This window comes from Xiphophorus couchianus, chromosome 22 (genome assembly GCF_001444195.1).
Source record: "Xiphophorus couchianus chromosome 22, X_couchianus-1.0, whole genome shotgun sequence".
NCBI classification, from domain to species: Eukaryota; Metazoa; Chordata; class Actinopteri; order Cyprinodontiformes; family Poeciliidae; genus Xiphophorus; species Xiphophorus couchianus.
Window position 1 is genome coordinate 8924948 of NC_040249.1, and position 26302 is coordinate 8951249.

Sequence of the window (26302 nt, forward strand, 5' to 3'; positions counted from 1 at the left end):
ATGAATTGAGAGTTATGCTTTCCCTTTCCTTCTATAACTTGTTAGCAAGTTGTCAAGATACTTGAAGTCCTTTGCTTGAGGCAGAGACTGATCCCAGTCCTGGAGGGAACAGTCCACCTCATTTGATTGAGAACCTTGGCCTCTGACTTAGAGGGGCTACTGCTAATCTTTTGGAGAGTGATGAAAGACATCAGGTCAAACTGCCTATTAGCACAAAATTTGATTTCCGCCTTTTTAAATCAGTCTTTATTGATTTGAGACAGCAAAATAAAATAAAAAAAGCAGCAGCACTTCCACTCAGAAAAAAATAAAAATCATCCAGTAGTTTAATAACACATTTTGCTCACACTACACAAACTAAGCCTTTTTCAAACCTTTAAAATCTTCCAACTCAAGAATACAGAAAGCAGAGGAGCACATTGTTTTTACTGATAGATATGTATTTATGTATTTCTCATATTTTTCTCAAGGAGGGTAAAATAAAAATGGGACTGATGTGTTCAAGGTCTTGGAAGGCTGATGCCTCCCTTCCAGCTCACACTGAGCAAGATCAAGGACAGTTTGACTTACTCACCGGGAAAATATAATGACAAACACATTCACACCGACATTCAATTTAGACCTTTTGATATCCCTAGTTAGTTTCTCAACCAAAGAAAAAACTACAACTGACAAAAAAAAACCTAAAGAAACTATGCCTTCTATATTATGTGAGGAAATTCAACTGTGGAATAATTAAATTAGCTTAACCTACATCCAAAGTGGAGTCACATGTCTATGAACTTTAGCCAATAAATTAAGTTGAAATTAGCAGATTTTGATATTTCAACGTGAACTTCAGACCTTAGCTTTGAAAGTGACAAATGTTGGACAATAAGGACGAAACTGAACAAGCTCTGCTGCACTCTACAGCCCTTTCGATTTGAAATCCCTTATATGTGCGCCTTTATAGAATGTCTTGCCCTTGGATGATCATAGAGGTTCAGAGAAACTTTGATGAACACAAGCTGATTGAAATTATGCATCTGCCATACGCAAGACAGTCGCTCAAGGCTGTGGCAGCATGAATACAACTCAAGACGTTTTATTTAGAATAAACATCCGCTAATCATCTAATTCTTTTGCACTCTGTGTTTTTTAATCAAATCACTAAAGCCTGTTGATGAATTGCTTCAAAGTGAAATGTTCAAGTCCAATGGCTGATACCTTGGTATTGAAATCTGATTCATGTTCATGGACAGGAATATGAATCAGAGCTGTAGCTTGTAACGGACATGGCAGCTCTTCTATGTTTCCCAAGGTTTTATTATTGGATTGCAAAACTGAAGGGCTTTCAAATTGTGATAATCATTTCAATAATGAGAAAAAAAAATTATGACAGAATAAGTAATAAATACTAAAAAATAAGCCAGCAAGCCCTGAACAATAATTCCCTGACAAATATAGCATAGAAAAGGGAGGAAAGTAAATTATCAGAGCAATGTGTTTCAAACTATTTAAACACAAGCTACTTTTCAAATGTTTGACAAAACACAGTTTTGTATTACAGTATATTACTGATGCACAGAGGTTAGAAATACACACAAAGACAACCTTAATTTATAAGACTCTGCAAGGTTATTGCTTTTTGATTACTTATCTAACGTCTAAGAAAACTCTAGTCGAATATTACAAAAAAGATCAACATTTCATCTAAATCCTTAACTGTAAGGAGAAAGTTGAGTGACAGAAAGAAGAGCTAAAATCTTATAACTAGATTCCAAGCCGAACATTTTCAACTTGTTGATTATATAATCTGGGGCTCATTTTAATGTGAAATAAAATGTCTGTTCGCAACTGTCTGCCTTTTTTCTAATCAAGAATGATTGACACAAAGCAGGAGTTGGATATTAGAACTTGAATTACAGGTGGATCTTGATAAATTATAATATAACTGAATATTTCATGGATTCATTACACACAGAGTGATATATCCCAAGCCTTTATTTCTGTTAGACTTGATGATTACACCTGATAAAAACCCAGAATTCAGTTTCTCAGAAAGTTTGAATATTACATAAGACTAATAAAAAATTGTTAGCACAGAAACCATGAGTACTAAAAATGTGTTCATCTACTGTACAGTATTTGCATTAAATATTTAATCGAGCCTCTTTTTGGATCAAATGCTGCAGCTGTGGAGTATTACATGGAGGAGGTCAGTCTTTGCCTCTGCTCCGGTGTTAAAAAATTACTGGTTGTCATAATAACTGCAGTTCCTCTGAATTGTTAAATCTAGGGAATGTCTTCTCTAATTTAATCAAACCATCATGAAAATTGATCAGATTAAAATGAAAATAAATTAAAAAATGCTTTAAATATATGACCCAAAGTACAATATATAAACACGCACACATGTTGTACATGTAGGTTGTGAAGTCCAGAATGACTCCGTCTGAGAAATGTTGACGTGTTCAGTTTTAATTATTGGAACAATATTACTGTCCAAATTAAATAAAAATAATACTGGCAGGTGTTAAGGTAAAAACAGATTTGCTTATACTGCAAGATTCTTAAAAATATATCAAATTTTCACAATATTTTAATATTTAAATAATAACTACAGTAAAAACAACAGCAGAGAAACAACAACACAACAGTGCCATTATTCATTTAACAAAGGACGGAGCAAAGAAACAGCAGGTTAGAAATTAAGTACATCCCTATTTTTTAATAGGTTGCAGAAAAACTTTCAGCTCTAAAAGCTACAATTTTTTTTGACAAATGAAACTACTACTGTGTTTTCCCTGCATATCAGTCATAGATACTGGAAAGCAAATTGTTTGCATAATTCCCTCCTCTACTCCTGTTGTCATCTTCTATTCTACATATTGTGTGACCAAGACTATTAGAAAATGGGCTTTTAGGACAATAAGTTGTTTATTTAGATGCATGTCAACACTTGACCGACAATGTTCTTTAAAAATTAAAAGTGTATTTTTTTTTCTAGTTTAGGACTCAACCAGTTTTTGAACTCAACAGAATCCTATCTCTTCCATCTTGAAGTATTTTAGTGCATATTGATAGACCTAAATAAAATTTCTGCTTCCAGTAAGTTGTTTATCTTGTTGAGTGTATTGGATTTCATTTTCTAAATTGATGCTCCTTTTACTTGATTTTTCTTACTTTTGAGGGAGTCAAGTCTCATGTACATTTTGAAGCAAACCAGTGGGTTGAATAAGACCTTCACATCGAAATCTCCCAGTTTGAAAAAATGTGAGTCTTTGTCATTCTCTAGTATACTTAAGTTTGATTCTGGATTTTGCCATGGCCTTTGCAAGCCCCCTGATTATTCTCTTCTTCAGGCATTCTGTTGCTGAGTTACTGCTGTGTTTGGGGGGGATTCTCATGGCGAATGACCCAGTTTGGCCTGATTTTCAGCTGTCAAACAGGGAGACTCACATAAGACCCTGCCGTACCTCGGTGTACAGAAGAGTTCGGCTTGCTTAAAGAGGGCATGGTGTCCAGGTTGTGTGACTGCAAAGCAAACACAAATTATCAGCCCCCGACCACTGTGCATGAAGGCTGTTGTGAGGTGTTTGTGCTGATCTGTGATGATTGTTTTGTTTGTGTTACAGCACAACTCAGCTGTGGTCAATCGAAATGGTAACTTTGTTCATATGTAGCTTTATATGTCATGTGCCGCCATGCTGTTTTTAGTGGCCAACAGTCATAAATATTCATGAAGACTTACTCATGTTCATGACAGGTGTTATGTCATGTTTATGGCGGTGTCATCACAGTCTTATTCACAACCTGTCAAATAAAGTGTTACTGAGTTTTGCTCTGTCTTTCTCTCTCTTTTAACTTCAGACATGACATAAATGTCCCTTTTTACATAGCCTTCATATTTCCGAACTTCCTCTGTCATTTTTAACATCCCTCTTAAAAGGAAAGTAACAAAAAATTCAGTGTTCTTCTCTCAGTCACAGGAACCACAATGAAGCTTGTTGCTGTCACCTATATTTTGCACTCACTGATCAGAGTAACACGGCATTTTGTATTTTCTGAACCTCTGATTACCTGCTGGTTTCTAGAGGTATTAGCAGAATCATGTCTAGTAAGTAGTACTATCAGGAAGATTTCCTATCTATGTTTCTTGGTTTCTTAGGTTGTTGGACAGGTTTAAATTTAACAATAAAGGCAGATTTTTGTAGCCATTTTCTGCTGATGTGCATTTCACCCTGATATACATATATTCTGTATTAGGGTTGGAAAAACAGTCTAAACTATCCTTCATTCTAATTCCTCACCATCTCATTGCCATTCACTTTCTTGGTCCTCCTGGACACATGTAGCTTCCTTCATAAAGCGCGCTGACATGCTCAGACAACCGCCTGACGAATGCTTTCAGCATGAACCTTCACGGGTTCTTCTCTCTCCCAGGAGGCCGGGATGGACAGTTTTGGGAGGCAGTAGGGGTGGGGGGAAAAGGGGTGTGCTTGATGTTGCACTGTTACAGGTAGTGAACATCTCACACATAAATATATTCATGAAAAACATAATGATGGGAATAGCGAGAAAGTCGCAGTAAGAAAAGTTGTTTTTTTTTTGGACAAGTTTTGGGTCCGCGGTTCTCCTTTCCGGCATGGACAAACACCGCTCAACTCTGCACAGAAACCACTAGCTGTCTGAGTTCAGCTCTGTCAAGTCACCAAGCCTTCCCATGGCGAGCTTCTCTGACGCCTTCAGATCCTGCTGAGTGTGTTTTTTATATATATATAACCAAGCTGTGCTTGCCTCCCAAGTTTCCTTTCTTCTTTGCCAAATGCGGCCCAATGGAGCAGAAATTCAGAATCCAAATCAGGTGAAGATTGTTTTTCCAGAGAAGCATAACGCTAACTTGCGGGGAGCATAATGAGATCTCACCTCTTCTTCTTTTTCCTTCTTTTTGTGTCATAGACACATCTTTTGTGTTTCACTTTTGTGTGTGTGTGTGGCAGCTTAAATCAGACTTATGCTGTGTGCTCAGCCTGTTTGCTTTTGTGACTCACTGTAGTTTCATGATCGGCTTCAGAATAAAACATAAAGCCTCAGAATGGTTGCAGCAGCAGCTGGTAAGGAAAAAATTAGCTGTTGGAGACGCGCTCTTAAAATAATATGTCAGGAGATTTGTTTTGTAGAGATGTATTTTTTTTTCCTGTCTTCAACTGAAGTGTTGTTTGCTCTGTGTTCTATCTATGAAACTCTCTCCCAGTTAGTTGCATTTGTTAGCATTCTTTTTTTATTATTATTTTTTTGGCCATTGCTCAGTTTACATCTCGTTTCGTGCTTCAGAACACTTTCACATAACAGTCGCCACCTGCAATTCTCATTGAGATGAGCTACACCATCTGGTAGGAAAACCTCATATTTAAAACTATGAGTTTGGTTCAGTCATTCATGTTCTCTATTTTGGATATATAGTGATGCATTATTGGCAAACCTCAAACACAGTTGGTGAGCCTAATAGGACATATGGATGAAAAAAAAAATCCATCCATGGCATATTTATCCCATCTGCTGTTTCACTTCGTCAGAGGAATTGCACTTTATTAAATAGTCCAAGAAGCTTTAGGTTTGTCAACATACGACTAATCTTTCACCATCTCCTTCAGTACTTCCACATTACAGACCGAGTGCTGAAGATTTAAAAGGATTTTGGAAAAAAACCCCACAGAGCTCGTGGCTCAGCGGGTACAGTTTTATGCTTGGGTTAAAAGTGACAGACCAATAGCTGTCTAATAATTGCGTGGATTGATCAGAGCCCCTCCTTGTTCATTCGGAGGCTTTTCAAGCTCAGCGGGCCGCTGTGTCCAAGCGGCTGAACTGGCTCTGGCTTTCAATTACGGTGAAAGAGCCAACGACGCGAGGGCATAAGCCTAAAGAAGATGGAAGTCATTTCAGAGGGTCTATCAACCAAGCTTCTATATGGACACGGTGCTCATGTCTCAGCATGAGGTGCCTAATAAATGCAGACACTTGCTGTTCAGCTTGAAAGCCACAGCTGTAACACAAAGTGTCTGAAGTTAGCCTGCTGAAAGTACAGCCAAGTTGTTCACACATCAGTAGAATTACATCACAAGTCACACTCCAGTTGAACTATATTACTAAAACTGCTTTCTTTCTCTTCCATGATTAACTCTTTCATCTGTGAATTTTCAAGTTTTATGAGGGAGTAGGCAGTTTATATTGTGCAAAGCGATATTGTGATGCTTCTTTTATAATTCATGTTTGCAGTGACCTGACGCACACAGTAGAGCCAACCGCTCCGACTTCAAACAAGCCAACTTTAGCACAACAGCTGGCCTACGAGGAAATGTTGCCTTTGTTAATGAACTGATATAAATTGATGTGACAGACAAAAGCCTCTGCACATTTCAGGTCGTGCTCAGGTGGTATTGCAGTGCGGCAGCGTGCTGCTGTGCCACTGGCTCCGGTGGCTGCTGAGAGATTTCACAAGGCAACAAAGAGTGGAAGTGAAGTAGACAGTTCTGCTGTTGTGAAAGGTGTTAAGTGATTCTGTTTATTGTGGTAATTTCATCAAGGGCTATTTCACTTACATCGGGGATTTCAACTCACTTGATTGTATTTTTTTGTTGTTTTAATTTATAGAGGTGGATCTTCTGTTCCACTGCTCTCGTCTGTTTCACTTTATTATTTTGGATTGAATCCTGGTATTCCTTTAGTCGTAATTGTAATATTTTAATGTTTTTGAATCACATCGAGTGTCTTGTAAAAATGTTCACACCTCAAGCTTCAATGTATTTTATTTGATTTCTATGTGGACAGATCCACACAAGGTGTGAATTGAAAAATATTGAAAGTGATATATATATATTTTTATATTTGAGGGTTCATGAACACCTTCATTAAACCCAGTCCAACTTAAATAAAAATCTTGACATAGATATCAAGATATAGATATACACAAAGGCTTCAGTGGTTTGTTAGCAAACATCAATGATGAAACAACATCATGGAACCCAAAGGATAAAGTTGTGGAGTAGTTTAAAGCAGGGTTAGGGTAATAAGCAGTAATAAGTAAGCACTCTTCAGTTCATCACTCAAAGAAGGAAATACCATTCGAACTTACCAAGACATGGGCGACTTCTGACAAGCAAGGGAAAGCAACCAAGAGAGGCTCATGATAACTGTTGAGACATTTTAGAAATCTCCAGCTCAGGTGGGAGTGGCTGTCAACAAGAGAGCTATTAGCTGTGCACTCTTCAAATGTAGCTTGTATAGAAAAGTGGCAGGATGAAGGCCATTGTTGGAAAAAGAAAAAAAAAAACATAAGATCTCTTACAGATGAGGCTTTTTGCTTTATGAAAAATGTTCCTGTAGAAAAAAAAAAGCTATAAAAGTGGTCAAAATAACACTCAGAGGCACCCTATAGAGAAAATAGAGCATATTTTAATACATTTAGGTTACATGGAAATTCAATTTGGCACTTTTGGTTGACACTGTTGATATTGGAATTGCTGTATAATATAAATGCATTTTAAACATTTTCCCTTTATTCACATTGGGCCTGTAGCATTTTTTGACCACTTGGGTTTTCCCTTTTGCTCTCTCATTTTCATTGTTAACATGCATAAGATGTCAGTACATCTATTGCATCAATACAGGTCCTGCTTGATTATAATAAGGGTCCTGCAGGCATTTTAAGTTTCTTAATGTCAGTAAGGGGGCATAACAAGACACATGAAAGACAATGCTCTGGTCAAATGATGCCAAAATGCACATTTTTAACCCTTACTATAGATATGAGTGCGCTGTACATTAAAACCTGGTGTTGGCAGCATCATGCTTCAACTGGGACAGGGAAGCTTGTCTGAGTTGATGGGAAGATGATTACAGCTAGAGCAATTGTGAAATAAAATGTACAAGACTACAAAATACTGAAGACTACAGAGCACAAGCACAATTAAAGGGATTGGATCTAAGTGAATTCATGCTTAAGAATAATTCTGTGAAAATACAGACCTACATTCACTTAAAAACATGGGGTAAAAGTGGAAGGTATACTCTTGATCCATGCTGACTGAACTGGATGCTGTCTGTTTTGCAAAGATGTCTGTAGAAGTGAAATAAGGTCAAATTTTACTTCTTTTTTTTCAAATTGAAAACCATAAATCTTTCCTTCACTTCACAATTATGTAATTTTTCATCTTGGTCCGCCAAATTTGTATTTGTAATCTAAGAGAGCATGATACGGTTTGTTAGCTCAACACATTCAGTTGATGTTGACAGATACAGCTTCCTAAAATTATTTTAACACAAATCTTTTTTCCACCGCACTGCTGAATTTGCGAGCTTGAATTTATCAAAGCTACGTCAATTTTTTGTTACCATTATTATTGATATTCCAATCACTAACTCCTGTAACAATTGCTATTATGGAATCATCCATCTGTTTAATTGCTGTTGCTAAATGTGATGACAGTCTTATTGATGAGGCAACTTAATTCCAACAGCTGATGAGGCTGGATCAGCGGGCCGCTGAGAGTGGGAATGGATTTCAGTGAGTGCTCTCGTGTCAATTGTTTCTTTCTTCAGTAAAAGGAGTTTGTTTTGCATTGTCTGGGCACCTATATCCCGTTTAACAGCTTCATTTCACACCAGTAATCCTCTCACTCTAAGCCCTGAAAATCACCCATTAGGCCTCCATTTGTTTAGACGTAATGATCAAATTCATCCCCGTCCATTTAGCTCCAAGGGTTGAGATTTACAAAGGATTAGAGTTGAGAAATCAATTCGCTTTCTCTTGGATGTCTGGTAATCCAGTTTGGAGACATGTTTGTGTTGTTGTAGTCTAATGAGTGCGGCAGTACATGACACCTTTGCTGGAATTCAAAGGGAGAGGTAGGCTAAAATATGTAGGAAACAGAGTCTGCGTCGCTGCTACCGGGTTTTTTTTTCTGATCATTAAAAGAAGATCCTGCGTCTGGTGATTTCAAATAATCTAATGGTTTGCAGGTCGTGCTGAGCTTCAAGCAGCTAATGCCTGACAACTACAAAGTGAATATTGTATTGTTGTATTGATGTATTAGCTACAGCCATGAAACACCGCTCCTAAGAAAGAAAGCTTCTCCAGTCAGTAACAAGACTTTATGTATCCCACTGCAGCTGTTTGATTATTCCCAAATAAATATCTATGATTAATTCCAGTATAGAAGAAGGGAAAGGTACGCATTTTGTTCTACTTTTCCAACTTGTCTAAGTTGTTTTGTTGTAAATGACTCTGTCAGCGATGGTATGACCTTTGGAAGGTGTACAACTAGTTTACTGGTACATCATAAATCTCTGCAGCCCAGTCTGGACATCGGACCAAAGTTGTACCAAGCTGTGCAGATAATTGCACAAAAAAAAAGGAACTCCTTAAAACAATATCATACTTTTATAAAAGGTGAGAGCAGACTTGGACTAAAAACTAAGAACTTTCAGTTGTAAATGTTAATAAAATCATATTTGGGCATCCGATTTAATATTTACTATGCATGAATAAGGTAAGACACGTCATGATGGGAATCACAAGCTGTGCAGGGACCCATGAATAATAAGAAAAAAACTGAAGACTGGGGGAATAAATAATAAATGAATGTCAATATTTCTAATAACTGTGTGTTTGCAAGAAGATTACAGAAAAGAGGAATAAAAATGAATTAAACATTACTATTTAAGTAGAAAATCTTTGGGAAGATGTGGTTTTTGACTCAAGAAACCAAATACAAGCATCTAACTATTTGAGATGGTTTAACGAGCGAGTATACAGAAGAAATGTTTTAAGAATAAATAATATTGTGCATCATTTGCATATATTTCTCTCCAGAATCAAAATTAGGTAATTGAGATTCAAGTTTAAGATTTTTGGCTTTAACGTAAGTGTTTTTAAATGTATGTATAGTCAAGTAGTATTCTCTTATGCAGGGCCAGACAGCTGAAGACTTTGTTTCAGCTGCAAGACAGAGGAGGGGAAAAAAACCCTTGTTTACATGAAGGACCACTTTCTTTTTACATCAGTGTCACCCCATACAGTCATAACAGTAACAGTTTGATAATTAGGAAGTAGATCTGCAAGATACACAGAAGGGCTTCCCCTGAAGAGCAGTATGATGCCCAGGCTTTATGATTGCAAACATGGGCAGGATATCATTCTGGCAATTAATTTGTATAAATAACAGAACAAGTTTTTTACCCCCCTCTAACAGTTGTGGGTTTGTACTTTTAAAAATGACTTTTTTCCAGGAAGAACTTATAGAGATAAACAAAAAAGTTAAGCTTCCTCTTGTTTTTCTTTAATTTAATTTCTGTTGATGAAGAAAAATTAATCTTTAAAGCAGTAAACAAGGCTTTAAAGATCAGTAGTTGCATGAAAAAATGCTTGCTTTGATTAAAATTCTAATGTTTTCTTAAGAAATTACCCACAACATTGTTGTAAAATTTTAATTTACAAAAAAAAAAAAAAAAAAAAAAATCTTGAACTCTACTATTATGACTGTTAAACACTCAAAGCAGCATGTTCTGCTTGTAAGTTCCTCTGACGTGAGTTTATTCTCAGTATCAGGGTCGGAGTGGGATTCATTTTCCCGGAGCTTCTTGCCTCAGAGTGGCCCATTTAAGTTTGCAGAAACTTTAAAAAAAAAACATACTTGGAAATATTGCCTAAGATGAAAAGTAAGTCAATAACTTATATATTGACTTATTTATATAATGAAGCCTAGGCGCAAATTCAAACTGGAAGACTCTTTTATCCCCACCGGGACCCGTTAATGTTAATTGAAGAGACCTGCCCACAATCGTCGACCTATCAACGCCGGACCAAGCCACGTCACGTCCAATCATCGACCAAGTCCCAGCTGATAACGACCTTCATTCATGGAGTCCTTCGCTCTCCAGCCGAGCTCAACCCACCACCACCCCTTCTCCTCCATTCGCCCGGTCCTGAGGCCCGCACCCTTCTTCAACCTCCACCACCAGTGCCAGGCCCTGGGGGATGACGTTCCTAACAGCATCGGGGATGCTCATCTGAAGCCTATCGCTAACGCTGCGATAACCGTTATCCCCAGCCGGGGCCCGAGCGCCAAAGACTTTAAATTCTGTTTGTCAATAAACTCTTCTAATTGTCTTCTTATCTCCGTCTGAGTCTCTCCAGATTGAATTGACTTATTTACCTAAATTTACTCATTTATTTTTCTTTCAAAATATCCTTGTACCCATTCACTGGTGAACAATGTTTCTTTGTAGTTTAAAATTTTGTTTTCTTAACAAGCAACAGAGTTTATGCATATCCTCAACAGTTATTGCATTGCAGCTATGCAAATTGCTTGGCCTCTCTTGTCGCCAGTTCCCTTTTACCTTTTTTTCAAAGTTCAAACTTTATTCCTGTGTTTGCTGCTTGTTCTGTCTCTAAAGCCTCACCACCAACAGCCTAGATTATTTGGATACTTGTTTTTCTCTGATGAATGAAATTGTCTTTATTCGGGTCATGATAATGTTATCTTTAATTTTAGATAATATTAAACATAAATTGGACAAAACAGTAAAAACAGAACGGATACGTCAGACGACAAATAACTTTTACAGCAATGTACCATAATGCTGGAAATTATACTAGATGCAATAAGTCTGGTCTGTCTTCTTTGTTTCATTCAAGTCATTGACTTAAAAAAAAAAAACGGCCCATATGCCCCATAAACCCAGTGGGCCCACTGGGATTTTTCCTGCTTCTCATGGTTAGCTTCTCTGAGACTGCTCAGAATATGCACATACAATTTTGACCTCAAATTTTAGACTCTCTGTGACTAAAGATCAAGTCATTTTGAGTGAATTTTCTTTGATCAGAACTAATATTATGCTTTTAACAGTTGACTCACATGTCTTCTTCATCCCTGTGATGCTTTTAGCAGTACTTCAAATGTGTCTCTTGGTTTTACTTGTGGAAAGTACAACACACTCCTTATGCACACTTATGCACAATAGTGAGTTAGCATTTGGTGTAGCAATTGTTTTATAATCACTGTTCATTCTTTATACACAACTCAGGTTTCTTTTTGTTATTTCAGATACTTTATGCGGATCTAAATCATGCCAATATGTATCAACAAAAGACTTATAGGGGACAACATGGGGGGAATATGTCATTAATATTCTAAATGAAATGAAGCCGCATCTTTATGTGAGACTAAATATGCAGAATTAGATGACTTCTGTGTTCGTACATCCAATTTTAAACACGCTGCTTTCAAATAGGTTAGAAACAACCAAATGTGTCAGTATCATATGCTAATTATATTGCTGGTGCTTCGCAGTTGCCAACTGTATTGTAACAGAAATCTGTCAAGTCTGACCTGTTGCAGTCACATTAACAGATGCACAGCTGCATTGGGTTAATTTGGCATACAATACGATCAGCTTGTCAGAGGAATCAAACAAATTGCACAGTTGAATAAATAAAAAATAACATCACTCTCCAGCTCATCAAACACCACAATTTATAATTAGCTTCAGCATCCAGTCTTTTTTTTCCTACTTCTGTAAAAAGCAAACAAACCACTAACTCAGTTTAAAACAGCGATTGAACTGCACAGAATAATCCACGCGGCTTCTGATTAAAGCAAAATCTTAAATTTCAACTACTCCCATCCAGCTTCATTATAGTTTTACAGTAAACCAATGCAGCCTGTTTGTTAGATTTTTGTGGCAGAGCAGCATCTTGTTGCGATAAAATTGTAAAAGGACTTGCAGAGTTTGAGATGTTGATGTGACTTCTGAATTGGCTTTGTGAGAGTGATGAGTAAGAGTGGAGTTTAAAAAAAATTATGAGTTTAAAACAAGTAAACTTATCACAGTCCAATGCAGACCAACTGACAGCCTGCTCTGGCTCAGAACAAATTATTTGGAGATCAACCTTCACCCAAGACGTTCATTACTGTGTAACTACTTTGAAATTTGATTGATTTTGCAATCATGTTTTAAAAAAAATACATATTTTTAATATTCCCTTCTTTCCCATCATTTCAGATCCATGCTTTGTTACTTTTTTCATTTTTCTCACCTTAGAACCGGTTCATCAAAAATATAAATAACTTTTAAATATACTTTTATGGTTTCAATGTATCACTCTGTAATAACTTTTAATTTGTGCAGAAAATTTACATGTTCATTCAAAACTTCTCCTTCTGTTCGCTGATTGGTTCGGTAGAAAATCTACTGGAGAAAATCCGAGTGAAAGGGAGAAAGTCCAGACATTACTGTAAGCAAGTTTTTTTGTCAAGCAGAATTTCACAGGAAGGCAATGGCCAGGCTAGCATCTTACTAAATAAATCCTAGGATTTGACTGGCTAAGCTGCACAGCAACTCAGCTGCAGATCAAAATCACTTAGATGGGATTAACACTACTTTTCCGTAGCATCTGTGAGAGGTATGGATTTGTTAAGTGGAGAGATAAAACAAATTAATATCTTCAGCACAGGACCATGAAATACATTTATAAAATTAAAAATCATTTCAATTAATACATATTTTTATGTATTAAATATTTGCTAAAGACACAGATGGATGAATTTATTTGATACATGCATCTAAACTGTTGTTAACAGTTTCATATAAATATAAATTTTGGGTTATTTTAATTTATTGAATTGTGGCACGTTTGGTTTTCCGTACTTACTTACTTATTTTAGGTTACTGCTTGTGTGATATGATTGTATTTGACGTCTAAATACCATGGACAGAATCTACCTCAAGCAGAACTGCTTTGTGTACAACTTTGCATCGTCCAAATGAGGAAGTAACATCAATATACATGTAAACAGTGCAGGTATAAATGTTTACCAGCCTCCCAACGTTACGTCTGAGTTTTCAGGTGAGTCTGAGTTTTCTAGCAACATTAAAGCCGAGGACACAGATGTGAGAGGCCAGGTGTTAGCCGAGTTAAAACTAGCCCCCTTTGGGAAGGCAATGGCCAGGCTAGTTGTAGATAAAAGTGGAAATAGAAAGAACTGTATTTATTTTGCTTTGCGTTTAACTCAGAAGTCGGAACTCAGATATGTGATTTACGCCAGACTTCTGTGTGCATTACCGCCACCTACTGGTATGGCGTGTGGCTCAAAATGTCAATTTAATTTTTACAAATATTGTCATATTCTATTAATTAAATTCCCCCCGCCTCCCCCCCAAAAACAAAACAAAACAAAAACAAAAAAAAAAATAAAAATAATGTGAATACCTTTACTATTTGAATTTCCTTGCTGTATATTTATTAAAATAATGGATTCTTTAATTTCTCCTGTATTTTTCTAACATTAATTTGCTTTGTATCTCATATCTGGTACACAATAAAATTGCATTTCATATTTTCTTATTTCCTCCACAATATTGACAGTTTCCTGCAATATGTTGCTGTATTCTGAATAATGAGCTGTACAATGTATGTACAAATCTTAATCTTGCTAACAGTTTAAGACTTTTGTTTTTCTTTCCTACTCTCATCTCTCTTATTTTCTTTTGAATTCTACACCACCTTCTTTTGTTATCGTCCTCCCATTCTTTCTGCCACTTTTCCCTCACTTTTGCGGTAAATATTCTATTTACATAGTTGGAATTTCAACGTGGCGACACTCATAGACATTATTTGCCGTGCCTCTTACAAACATCTTTTTAAGATTTACTCTCCTTCAGCAAACACCACTTTTTATTTGTTTAGTTTTTAGTTGCAGACGCTATTTATTTTAGATGCACGCTTACATACGTGACTTGTAAAATAAACTTGTTTCCGTTACAGCTTACAACTGTTAGTGAGAGGAACGACCATTTTGAAATGCAACAGTCGGCCTTACAAGTTGTAATTGGGGTAGTCAGAGTTATTCCCAGTTTCCCAGTGGAAAATCTGACTTAGAAGGGCATTCCAGTTTAGTTTTTCCAACTGGGAAGTAAGAATTTTCCAGTTTTGAGCGCAACTGTAACACAGCATTAGTCTATGCCTCCGGCTTGAGGTGTGTCCCTCAGGTGACGGATGTGGTTCAGTTTCTTTATCATAACTGATGGAGGCTGCCTGAACCAGAGCAGAAGAACAGATTGAAGATATGTGTTTTCCTGCCTGCAGAGCACAGAACATTTTATACTTAGCTGGCGTGTCTTAATAAACTCTAAGTCAGACATTGCATCAGCAGACAAACCATTTCTGTGTTTGGGATTGGAGCTGTGGGGGGTTCCCCCCCACTGCAGCATGGAGAATTGGGAAGATCAAATAAATAAGTGGTTTTATGTAACTTAAAATAATTAGAAATATGTTTTAATTTTTATTTTTTTTATCACAGTCCCTTTTCTATCATGAGACTTGGACAATTAACAAGATTTATCCCCCATCCTCTCTGTGCGTCTCCCCTTTAATTTCAGAGGTGTGTCCTAGTGAAGCATGATGGAGGCCAATATGACAAATGTCTGAGGGACTGAATGTTAGCACTTTAACAGATCAACTGGAGCCTTTAAAATAATGTCATGTCTGGAAAGGGCCTCTGTGGCACTTCACTGCTGCTGGTCTGCAATCATCAAACATTCCTTCACAGTGACCTGTTTGATCTGTTTTGCAGGTGATACTCATGTTGACCAAATACTACGACTTCAACTCTGGCAGAGTAACAGAGAGTTCTTTGTGGAGGTAAACTTTTCTGTTTATTTTCAACATTAATAATGTTTACATATCAGGAGAAATTAATGGAGAAAAATTATATATTATAATTATAGCATTTGAAGCTAATTGGTATAGATTTGACATTAAACATATTTTCTGACATAAAATGTTCAGTTGTGGTTAGATAACTGAATTGTGATGATTATAAATGTTTGCTTTTGGCACCTTCACTCTTAATAATAATAATAATAATAATAATAATAATAATAATTCAACATAAAGTATGCTGTAAGTATTTTGGCAAAGTTTCAATATCCCTTGAACGTTTTCATGTTTGCAACTACATTTAATGTTTTGTTTTTTACGTCACCTACAATATTAAGTAAAGAAAGGAAGAAAGCATGGCAATTTAAAATATAAGACAATGACAAAAAAATATAGGCTACAAAATAAAAAATATATATTCTATGAAAAAACATAATTATGCAAAAATAACATGCATATTTTAAAAAATAATACAGCAATTAAATATTTTCTCGTTTACTGTTTTTCTTCTAAACCCACTAGGTTTGAGTTCAGCATTTTAGCAATGTCAGCTTTCGAGCAAATTCATTCTTGGATTCTTGAAATTTTATACAACAAATATTGGAGTAAGAGGAAATTTGAAATCATATTTTTCCCATTTATGATACATGGATTATATTTGTTCATTTTGAGCACTAAAAAGTCCCGTTTCATTTAACAAATTGCCTCAGGATGTTTGTTGCTGTAATTTTCTGCTTGCTTGATGTGCCTAACGATCCCATTATCCCCATAACTATTAAAGCCCCTGTTGTCCTCTAGCCACCACTCAAACCTATTTACTTTGACTTATAATTGAATTATAGGTCAACCGATTATGGGACCACGTATGAAAAACTTAATGAGAAAGTGGGGACCAAGAGCATACTGAGCTACCTGTATGTGAGTCCAAACAACAAAAGGAAGGTGAGTTTGTGTCTGTGTGCTATGTCAAAATCCTGCCTGCGCTGAATAAATTTACAGGCAGAGTGTCTTTTGCACAACATTGCGATAATGCACAAGCGGGCTGCATGCATCTATCCAAGCGGAGCAAACAAGCACATTTATTCCCTGTGGGAAAAAAAATGTTGTCGAAGTAGGCTGCTGATTTCACCATCTTCTTTCTTGTCTCAGATCATGTTGCTAACTGACCCAGAGGTGGAGAGCAGCCTGCTCATTAGCCTTGACGAGGGGGCGTCCTATCAGAAACACAGCTTAGGCTTTGATATTCTCAGCTTGCTTTTCCACCCGGAGCAAGAAGACTGGATCCTGGCTTACAGCCATGACCAAAAGGTAATGTGTAGGTGTCTACTCGTGCTTAGCGTGAACAAACCAGAACGAAAACTGAAAATGTGAAAGAAAAGCGTCCTTGTGAGAACATGTCAGCTGAAGTGTTTGGGTTGCTTACCTTTTACACTCCTTTTGCAGCTTTGTTTTAGAGCTTCATTTTATTGTAGTCTATGTAAGTTTACAAAAAAAACAAAACAAAAAAAACATCTTTATTAAATAAAACAAAAGACATGTTGCTGTTTAGCTTTATTTGGGAGCTTGGGGAGCTTTGATCCTGACAAAAACAATTGTTCTGCTGAGACTTTTATACTGATACAGTACCTGGCAAAATTACTTACAATCAGTGATATTTTTTAAATAAACACAAACTTAAATTTGTCCGATATCGGACATTGAAAATACTGTGATAAATTACAGCTGGAAAAGGGGTATGATTACATAAGTTATACTTCAGCATACTCCTTTTCAGACTCATAATCACCGATGTGATGTGTTTTCTTTTTTTTTTTTCTTTTTTTTAAAAGAAATATACTATGTACTTTGTGTCGTTTACACTGTCGGTGAAAGGTTTGTCTGAAATAAACTGAAACTAAACTAAACTAAACTAAATTTATATCTGCATTTTATTTGGATATTATATAATACAGCTAGACATAGTAGCAAATATGTAGGTGAAGAAAAATTCTGCATAATTTTCAAGAATATTTTACACATAAAAATCTGAATGTGTCAAATGGCAGAATTTTAAGTCTCACTACTGGATTTTTACCAATTCAACATATAAATCTGTTTTTATTTAAACAATTTCATTGTAGTTCTGGCTTTATAGTTATGACCACTGTTCATTTTAAAAGTGAACCTTCCCCTGACTCAAATCTTTTATACAACATTTTTATGTTGAAGGTACTTAATTACTTAACTGTGCTATCAAATGGTACTACGTGCCTAAAAACACATAATACTGCCCCTTTAGACCAGGCTACAGCTGCTAAAACATCAGACCAGCTCCATCCTTAAACAAGCCATAAGGTCTGGCTGCAGATGTCTGAATGGTTCAGGGCAGAACAAGAGAAAATTTAACAAGGAAGACACGCCCCTCCAAAAATCCCTAAGCTCAACACGCATACACACATCTGTGAACGCAAATACACAGCATCCATTACCATGTGCAAGAACCCTGCTGTCTGCTCCACTCAGCAGCAGGGACATCAAACCCAGTCCTTCTCAGCTTGCTACCAGAAGACTTGATTTTCAGAGAGAGGAACAGACAAGGTCTGAGAAGTGAGATAAATGGTGGAGTAGGGAAGATGAAAAGCCCCGCAAAGAGTGATCAGTGGGTCAAAATAAAGACGCTTAAGAGAGGTTTGCCTTCGGGCTATTCTGTATGTCTCTGTAAAGCTTTATCTGAATTGTTTTCTTTCTTTTATTCCTGCCAAAAGGAACTAAATGAACGTCAGTTTGGTTTCATTTTACATTTATTGATCGTCTGTCATGTTGTCTAAAAGTTGCGAGTTCTGAGATGGGTAAGAACGATGCTGCTGATCCCTCTAAAGCTCAGAGCTCAGGATGCGTGGCACTCAATCAGTGAAGCGAGATGACACATCTTTAATGTTCGTGAGCACCAATAAAGTTGCTATATGGAGACAAACTGCAATGACAGTTAAAAGAGAGGTTTCACAGAGTTTTTAGATTACAATCCTGCTCAGATGCATTGTGAACGAGTCTCGTTTCTTGCCGTGAGAACAAATTGTCTGCATTATATCAAAATTTATTCTGAAAACCTGGCACTGAAGCATGACTTCACTTTACCTAAAACAAATTGATTTTCCTCCTGCTGCTGACTGTTATTCAAAATAACAGCATCGTGATTGCAAAAACTTCATAGAGTTGGCAGCTGCTCAATAATGCAATTGTAAATAAATCCAGAAATAATTCTGTTAGATATTCGGATGTGCTGATGCTGTATTTCATGTCATATTTATTTGTCAAAGGCATTCTCATTTTTTCAGCTCTATGTCTCCGTTGAGTTTGGGAAGAGATGGCAGCTTGTGCACGACAACGTCGTTCCCAACAGATTCTACTGGTGAGATCATCTGTTGGTCACTTAACAGTGGAATAGTGCAGTGTTGTTTTTGGAAAACTTCATTGAAATTGTGAGCGTCTCTGGTGCTTTTGTACACTGTTAATGTTGGGGAAAAAGATCAGTTAACATAATTTTTGTGGCAAAAAATGTCTTAAATTATTTGAATTTAATCAAGGTAAAATATTTTTCACAATATTTGCACATTTTCTCCTATTATAAAATTATAAAATTACTAAGATTAAGATGTTATGCTTCACAGATAAATCATATGTATTACTTTTGAATGTATATATTTAATTACATAGTGAAGTAAATCAATGTGTTATTTATAAAGATAAAAATTTCAAGAGCACATGCAGACTTTACATAAAATATTTTCAACAGTCTTGCAATGTACGAACAGCATGTTCAATTGAGTTATATCAAATTGAGTAAATCGAGTCATATTATATGCTCTTTTCTTCCAGTTCTCTATTAAAAGATGTGAATTGCTGCAGATTTTTCAATTTCTTGTCTGACAGTTTTAGTGTTTTGCTCATAGAGATTTATGACCTTGGATAATTTGACGACTAATTATTGGTTTTATAATTTTTAGCTGCAATGATTTGTAGGCTTCTCTGCTCCATGTGTTTTAAAAGTTACTGTTGCATCGTCATTGTTAGAGAAACAACATGGAGTAAACATTTTGAAGCAAGCTGTGATGTTAGATCGAAGGAAACCTTCAACCTAAATCAGACAGCTTTTATTTGGATTAACTAAATTGTAGGATGACACATAAGCAATCAACTAAAATAGAATAGAATAGCTGGGACATTCACTCTGCCTGGTCCACAAAAACATTGCCATCTAAGAAAAGGAAAAGATAAAAAAAAATATTTCCTTAGATGTTTTCTGTGCTTGATGCAAATGATGTGGCCCTTCCTAAGCAGACAAACACCTTGTTTGTTTAAGAAATGAAAAGCCACCCATTGCATCGACTGGGGTTAAATAATGTGTCATCTGGAAGACAGCTCTCAATGCACATGCTCAGTTAATTGTGTGAAAAGGTGGCACCTTTTCTTTGGCAAGACAGTATATATTTATATATGAAAACTGTTGCTGATTAATTTTAATTTCAACTGAACACGTTAAGTAGAGCATGCAGAAAAAGCAAAAAAGCTTGTTTTCGGCTCATCCAAAAATCAAACACTATTTACAAAATCAAGCACCCTGTTTCCGAAACATGCTGCATAGCCAACACACACTCATTACGAGACATTGTAGCGGCGTGTGTTAGTTATTGGAGAACACTGTAACATTGTGAGGCTTTATTTAAGAGTGCAGGCTGCTGTTCACTGATAGAATTGGATGAAGTATTTGACAGAAAGTCCATTAAATGAGATGGAGCTGTGAGGCAATTACAGAGTGCTGAGGGAAGCAGGATGGGAGCTTTTTATATTATAGTTCAGACACAGTATGGAAAATGAGAGAAACCCATCTTCTGTCACAACAGCTGCTATTAATACAACAAGTGGTCACTTCCGCTGCTTGGTGCTTAACAGCTACGATGAAGAATCTGTAGTTCAAGGGGAATGAAATGGCTAAGTACATCTTACAAAAAAGAAAAAGAGCAGAGCAGGTCAAACGTCCTTCAAGACACTGTCTAAAGATCAGGCCGTTGTATTATGACTCCTAAGGGAACAATAAAGAGTACTGCTGTATCTCCAATAAGACACCACGATGGAAAGGATCTTTGTTTGGTCATAACTTCTACACCACTTCACTTTGTTTATGGGTTTCTCACAGCAGCAAAGAAGATGAAGTGTTTTGTCCTATTGACAGTTTTAAAATCAAATTTATAAAAAGAAATACAGCCAGTGTAGAGTAAATAATTCACAAGCTGAGAACCTTCTCCAGATAAATTAGATACTTAAACATAAGCAAACGTTTTTTTATTGCAGTTTTTTTTTTTTTTTTTGCTCCTTTAACTTCTCTAGGTTTTATTCTACGTCTCAAAGATACGGGGACAGAATCCTGTTTTCTGTAGCTCAGTAACACTCACTCTCAGAGGAGACTGCTGATTTGATTATGTGTAAATAATAATAATGGCTTTGTCCTTTTGAGAACTAAGAGTGCTTTTGTTTCTATGTGAACTGCTTCAGCTGGGCAACTTTATGAAATTACAAATAATTTCAACTACATTAGTTGATGTAGTTGAATACATTAGTATTCCTGCCCACCCTGCAGATGTTTTTGACAAGGTAGTACATGCTGTTCTGTGATTCTCTGCAGATGGCAGCTCCTGCTTGACATAAACTCGTGGTGCTTCCACAGCTGATATGAGGCAGTAATTCATAGTTGCCCCCTAAGTTATTTAACTTGCGGCTAATTTAAAAACAACCTTGTGCCACTGAAAAATGTAGATGGGCCATTGTCTTGTTTTGTGAGGCGCACTGTTTGTCCAGGGCACAAGATACTCTCTACACACCACAGACAACACTTTATGTAAGCAGGTTATTGAAATTAATAACACTGCTTTGTATAGTGTATTGAGCCAAAGATTATGAAGATAACAGGTGATATTTTAAATAATAATATAGTTCCTGGTGGAACTATCCATGCCTGTTTAAACGTTTTGCATTTTACAGCAACATAATTCAATTGATTTCATTTGACTTTTGTCTGATAGACCAAAATAACTAGTGAATAAATAAAATCTGAAGAGTGTGGCATGCATGTGAATTCATTTAGTTTGATTAATTATGGTGTTAAAATGGTCCAGTCTTTGCCTAGAAGTAAATATCCATTTGAAAATTTGTGCCAGAATTGAATTGGCCACATAATTTTCCTCATAAAATCACATGCAATCCTGTTTTGACACAACATTTGTGATTAGAATGTGTGAAGAAAGTTGAATTAGTGGGAATACTTTTAAAACTCCCTGTAACTCACAAAGATGTTGATTTGTAACCACAAATCCAGTGATTCTCGGTATGTCTTTCACAATGTTTCAGGTCTAGACTGGGTTTGGACAAAGACCAAGGGATGATTCACCTCGAGATCACCATCTCAGATGGACGTGAGTCAAAAACAGAAGATATTTCACCTCATGTAATTTGAGGAACAAAACCATAACTACATCAATTCACTAATTTAATCAAAGATGAAAGAGGATGAAGGAATTGATGGTTCGGAAAGGTGGAGCTGCATCCCCGGGGGTCTCATTGACAGGGAAGAAAGATGCAACATGTGTGAGTTAGATTTGAATTAGCTAATGACCACGCCAACTTGTTACACCTTGAGTTGGTACCTGAGGAACAAGGACAGCTTTTGTTACAAATAGTAAATGGAATCAACATTAGGAGTAAGGTAGGTTTACTTCTATTTGTTAAAAGCAAATTTGAATTTCGCAGATTTGAATAGTTTTATTGTTATACATCTGCTTTTAAAACTAGATTTGGAATTGTTTGGTGCATTTCTAAAAACTACAACTTAATATAAGCTTTTAGTAAATGACTAATACTTTTTGAAATTTATCTAAATGACTTCGAAAAAGGAGTTACAACAATAAGGGTTGATAATCAGGAAAAAAAAAAAAGGGATGAAAGAAATGTTTGATGACAGCAAACAGGCTGATGTGCATTATCGTTCACAGGGATGGAACATTATTACCTCATATACGGGAATATGACACCTTCAAGTCTAACAAAATAAATTGTCTGTAGTTTATCCTCTATGTATTACTTAGTATGATGGGTATAAATGGTGTGAAACCTTGATTTTAGACTACAGAGGGTTGTTTTTGCATTTCTTGCATTCTTAATATTTTCTCCACTACCCACAGGGTCACAGTACATAACTTGCAAACTTCAGAACTGCTCAGATGGAAACAAGGGCAAACCTTTCCCTGGATTTATAATCCCAAACTCCCTGGTCGTGCAGGATGAATACGTTTTCATCCAGGTGGGTTTTTACTGCAAGGTCTGGCTTCATTAAAAGACAATTAAAAGCTGTAAAATCAGTGCATTCAGCCGCATCTTAATGTACAGTCATGTTTTTCATTAACTAAAAGGCAGCATTAGGCTGGCAAGAGAAGGGATGAAAATAAAATCACTGCCTTTTTTTTACTGCAACTACACCTCACTACAACTCTCAGCATCACAATTAGAGACTAATGCAAGGTTTTTATGGTGGGATTAATTTTTTTAAACAGAAGCTTTCAGTAATCAATGTATTTTAATGTTTATTGTGATTACCTAAAATATTTTGGGTATATTTCTCTTGAAGGTGTCAGTCAGTGGCCAGGCTGTCCATTATGTGTCATATAAAAGACATGCCTTTTACCCAATGAAGCTTCCCAAATACACCCTCCCTAAGGTAAAACTGCATCTAATATTTTCTTATAATTCTTCACATTGTTATTTTCCAGACATGCCTTTAGCTACCCACAATCATGATATGTAATCTTAAAATCCATAAAACTTGAAACATAAATCAAGTAAGAATCTTTCAGAATGCTAAAGAAACATTTTTTGTCTTTTATGCCAATCTGCCTTTTGTCCCATGAGGCACAAACACAGGTGGGTGGATTAGTGGTTTGGCAGTCGGGGTCAGAATAATCGGGCAACATCAACGCTTTCAGAGTGTCAAAGTGTCCACTCCAGCCATCCAGCCTTATAAATTGTGAAAACCTCCTTGAGAAGGGCACATATTGCCTTACATGCTTCACTTTATCTTCAAATCTCAGTAAAACTAAATTAACTCAGTCTTCATTTCTGGTGCACAGCGTTAACCGTCCCGGGTCTAATTGCCGGGAAGTGATTTAAGAATTAACAAATTACTACTTCCCCTGTGTGACCACTGTTTGCTCATTGCTATTGTAGATTCCCAGGCATTTACCTTTTCAGTTGTATAAAATTAGTGCTATCAATTTTAACAAAATCTCAAGCCTTCCCTTGTTATTCCCTCATATTTAGGACCTGCAGATAATCAGCACAGATGAAAACCAGGTGGTGGCAGCGATTCAGGACTGGCATCAGAATGAGTCGTACAACCTCTACATGTCTGACTACAGAGGACTGTTCTTCACTCTGATGCTGGAGGATGTTGTTAGCACCGGTGGTCCAGAGGACAATGTTATGATAGACCTCTATGAGGTAAGCAGTTACTGTGCTGTGAGGCTGCTGCTGTTATCTAACTGCTGGGTTTTGATCCTGACATAAGCTGAAGTAAGTTTATGTTTGCTGTAACTTTTATCATCATGTTATATTATAATCATTGCCAGGCCTAATTTAGGTTACTAGCTAAAAGACTACTATTTTCTGTTACAGCAGTGTTTCTAATTTAGCCTATAAGCTACATATTCTTGAAAACTGTTTGGAAAATGATAGCAAGGGCTTATGTTCTTGTAGATGGGAATTTCATATTGTTATAAATATATTTGACCTACTTATTGAAAAAAAAACCACATGCATAGGTTTCAAATGGTTTGTTAAAAGATGTTCTGTTTTAAGAGTAAGAGAGTGTCTTAGCACTGTCAATCATGCTTGTGTATGTGCTGCTCGCACCCTCCCCCACACTGGGTGTGCAAGCTAAAGATTACAGGTTTGCTGCAGCTGTTCTCCCCATGGCAAAACAACCCCTAACGTCACAGAAAAATTATTTATACATTGTCTTTGGAAGCCATGCTTACAGAGAGAAAGGGGAGGGTGTGAGCAGTGCATACACCAGTGTGATTGACACAGCTAACACCTTGCACAAGGAGGAGACAGAGGAATTAATTTCTCCACAGATTATCAGTCTCATATTATACTCTGACAGTTTTAACAAATATGTAAAAAACATATTTTTATAAAAGTTACCTACCTCAGCTTTAACACAGGCTTTAACTTGTGCCAGGAACATAAATCTGTGTTGACAGATCTACTATGAACTTGCAGGGATTCCACATGAATGCATCAGTGCACATTATCCTCATCGTCATCCAACAGTGAAAGTATCATGTTGCTACAAACACACACCTCAGATATCCCTCAGTAGTTGCTGAGACGACTTTGCCACACATGTTAGGTTATGTTTTTATTCTCTTACAAAGATTTGGCAAAAACTAAGGAGAAATATGGACACAGTTGATGTCGGCTGTATGTTAAGTCTGCATCTTTGCACACAAGCACAAAGAAGAAGACATATCCCACGGCTCTGCCATATGTTGTTTTGATTTTACACAGCCATACAGATGGTCCAAAATAGTGCTCCATGTCAGAAAAGCTATCGCTCTCAGACATCTCTCTCTTTTTCTTGCAAAATGAGGCCCTCAGCTTTACTTAAGTTTGAATATTTTAAAGCTTTTTTAAAGTTTTTTTTCATTCCTTTTGTGTTATTTTTCTCCATTCCGCTTCATGCTTCTCATACACGCAGGTTGCCGGGATTAAAGGAGTGTTCCTGTCAAATAAAGTTGTTGAGAACCAAGTGAAAACTTATATTACGTACAACAAGGGCAGAGACTGGCATCTTCTTCAGGCTCCAGCAACCGATCTCCAGGGAAACAAGGTCTATTGTGAGGAAGTAAGTGGGCCACTGACAGGAGGTAGATATACTTATTTGGATTTCCATTATCTGCTCTCAGAAGCATCACACTGTATCATGCTGTATTATGGCAATGCTAAAGACAGTGAAAATATACCAAGATTGTTAACACCACTGATATATTTAGGCTTAAAAGTAATATGTGAATTTTAACAACAGCTTCTTTTGACTGGACATCTTATTGACATGTCTGAGTGACCCACCCAATGTCTCAACTTGCATCTGAGTGTTTGAATTAAGCTAAAAATTAGGGCAATGGTAAAAAGGCCTTCCAAACTCAAAGAACTGGAGCTCATCAACATAGAAAACCTCCAAAATACCAGAAAATAAATACAAAAACTTACTTAATAAATGACTAAACATACTTATTAAAACTTTGAATATAAAAAAATGACTGAGCATATGATAACCCTCTAAATAATTTCAATTAAAACTATTAATTTGCTTAATAACCTTCTTCTGTTTGGTTTATTACAGATTATTAACAGTTTATGTTCAGTTCAATTCCGTATTTATGTACATTTAGATTATTTTAGAGAAAGAAAATCCTCATATGGAGTAAACATAGCCAGCACTATCAGTAATTAATCATTAAAATAAACAATTATTTAAATCAATATAAATATACATATAAATTATTCTTACAACTT

General features: G+C 36.4%; 1 protein-coding gene across 3 annotated transcripts in view; it reads left to right on the forward strand.

Annotated features, from left to right (window-relative positions):
• The window catches only part of LOC114138360 (VPS10 domain-containing receptor SorCS1-like), a 70582-nt gene that overhangs the window by 13084 nt on the left and 31196 nt on the right, over positions 1-26302 (forward strand). For all 3 annotated transcript variants that reach the window (XR_003594199.1, XM_028007577.1, XM_028007576.1), the window contains exons 2-10: positions 15615-15682; positions 16543-16642; positions 16850-17008; positions 19015-19088; positions 22082-22146; positions 22912-23030; positions 23355-23444; positions 24044-24223; positions 25485-25631. Coding sequence is in view for 2 of the 3 variants with exons in the window: in XM_028007577.1 (XP_027863378.1) it covers positions 15615-15682; positions 16543-16642; positions 16850-17008; positions 19015-19088; positions 22082-22146; positions 22912-23030; positions 23355-23444; positions 24044-24223; positions 25485-25631 (1002 nt within the window). In the remaining variant the exon portion in view is untranslated. The remainder of the gene's footprint in view (positions 1-15614; positions 15683-16542; positions 16643-16849; positions 17009-19014; positions 19089-22081; positions 22147-22911; positions 23031-23354; positions 23445-24043; positions 24224-25484; positions 25632-26302) is intronic.